This window comes from Colletotrichum abscissum (genome assembly GCF_030869225.1).
Source record: "Colletotrichum abscissum strain IMI 504890 chromosome Unknown Scaffold_269.1, whole genome shotgun sequence".
In the NCBI taxonomy this organism is placed as follows: Eukaryota; Fungi; Ascomycota; class Sordariomycetes; order Glomerellales; family Glomerellaceae; genus Colletotrichum; species Colletotrichum abscissum.
The window spans coordinates 1,241-2,656 of record NW_026850175.1 but is presented as its reverse complement, the minus strand read 5'-3'; the positions used below and the strand labels follow the sequence as shown (position 1 = coordinate 2,656).

The 1,416-nt window shown below is 49.9% G+C and overlaps 1 protein-coding gene across 1 annotated transcript; it reads right to left on the bottom strand.

Annotated features, from left to right (window-relative positions):
• Positions 1 to 170: 170 nt before the first annotated feature.
• CABS01_17028 (uncharacterized protein) lies at positions 171 to 1,175 on the bottom strand (the record flags this gene model as incomplete). Its single annotated transcript, XM_060550355.1, has 1 exon — positions 171 to 1,175. One exon carries the CDS (start codon positions 1,173 to 1,175, stop codon positions 171 to 173), a length of 1,005 nt encoding a protein of 334 aa, XP_060399221.1.
• Positions 1,176 to 1,416: the final 241 nt, after the last annotated feature.

Here is a 1,416-nt window from a genome sequence, read left to right as displayed (position 1 = left end):
ACACATGTAAATTTTTTTCCTGCGTGGCTTACGCCCGATCATCAACGTCAAATGCTCCATTTCACCTCATTATCAGCCGCAGTGAATAGAAGTATCTGATTGTGCTTCTGCAAATGAAATCATACCGGTAACCAACCAGGTGTGTCTTTTGGCATTCAAGCTACCGAAACCTATCTAACATCAACGATGCCCGCTGCCGAGCGTTTGATGTTCGCCCGTACCTCCAACGTAGCACCAGCTCGGGGTTCGATTTCTCTCTGGAATAGAGCCACTAGCGCTGTTTTCTTCGAGCTATGACTGAAGTTGATTGCGTGCGTAACGAATATCTTCTTCAACTCTTTCACAGTGATGGAGTTGGCGTCAAACCCTGGTTGGAGATAATCGACGTTGTCATCAAGGCTTGGGATGGTCTTCAGAGAGTCCTTGGTGCATTTCGCCTCTGGTACAGAACGCGAAGTCCCTCCAGGCTCGTTTTCGCGCTTCGACCTCTTGGGCCTGGTCCGTGAAGAGCTTGTTTGCGATGTCTGCTTCTGCTTGACTACTTTTGTGCTAGGCAGTACTTCGATCGCAGTCGCGGCATGACTGTTTTCCTCCACGTAAGGATCAGCCTCTACGGTGCCCGCTTCAGCATACGCTTCATCATTCGGCGGCTTTGTCCTGGTCCGCTTCCTGTGCAAAGGCTGTGTAGAATCCATGTCGGTTCGGCTGTTTTCATCCTGAGTCTTCTCTGTGTTCAAGGAAAAGTTGCCACTGGCCTTGTACATGGACGCAATGTGGTCGTCCCTGTCCTGGATCTCTCGAGCTGCATGCTGCAAATCCCCACTCATTTGCCTGACTTGATCTTTGAGCCGCTGGACTTTGGCTTTCGTTTCGTCAAAGTAAGCCTGACATTGTCGCAGGTGCTTCGATCGCTGCTTCTCGTAATAGCTGATGACGCATGTAATCTCGACGTCTTTTTCTTCGAGTTTTTGGATGGCCCATTTGTCCAAAACCGGCCGGCTGCGGCAATATTTCTGTTTGAGGATTTCATCATCCTTGTTTAGAACGTAGGTTACATCGTCAAATGGTGGGTGACCACTTGGCCTTTTCCTAGCATTTTCAGTCTTGCTTGCCGTGTCTGAGATCTCATTTCTGATGGTCCACGATTCCGCTTGTCGCTCTGGGTTTTGCGACATTGTGGTCGTACCTGTATCGAGCCCGTCTGCTTGGGTTTCAATAGCTGCCCCGCCATTCTCAAGTGACGTTGTCATCTCTCCTACTCGCACTCCCACTGGCTTGGGGTTCCTATTCTGCGGTTCTCCTGTACTATTTGCCTGATCTCTCGCAATTATACTTGGGCATGCTTCCGAGCCAAGGATTGCGTCTGTTGCTCCCGCTTTAATTGTGGACTGTCGATCTCGTGATGAAGAGGCATCG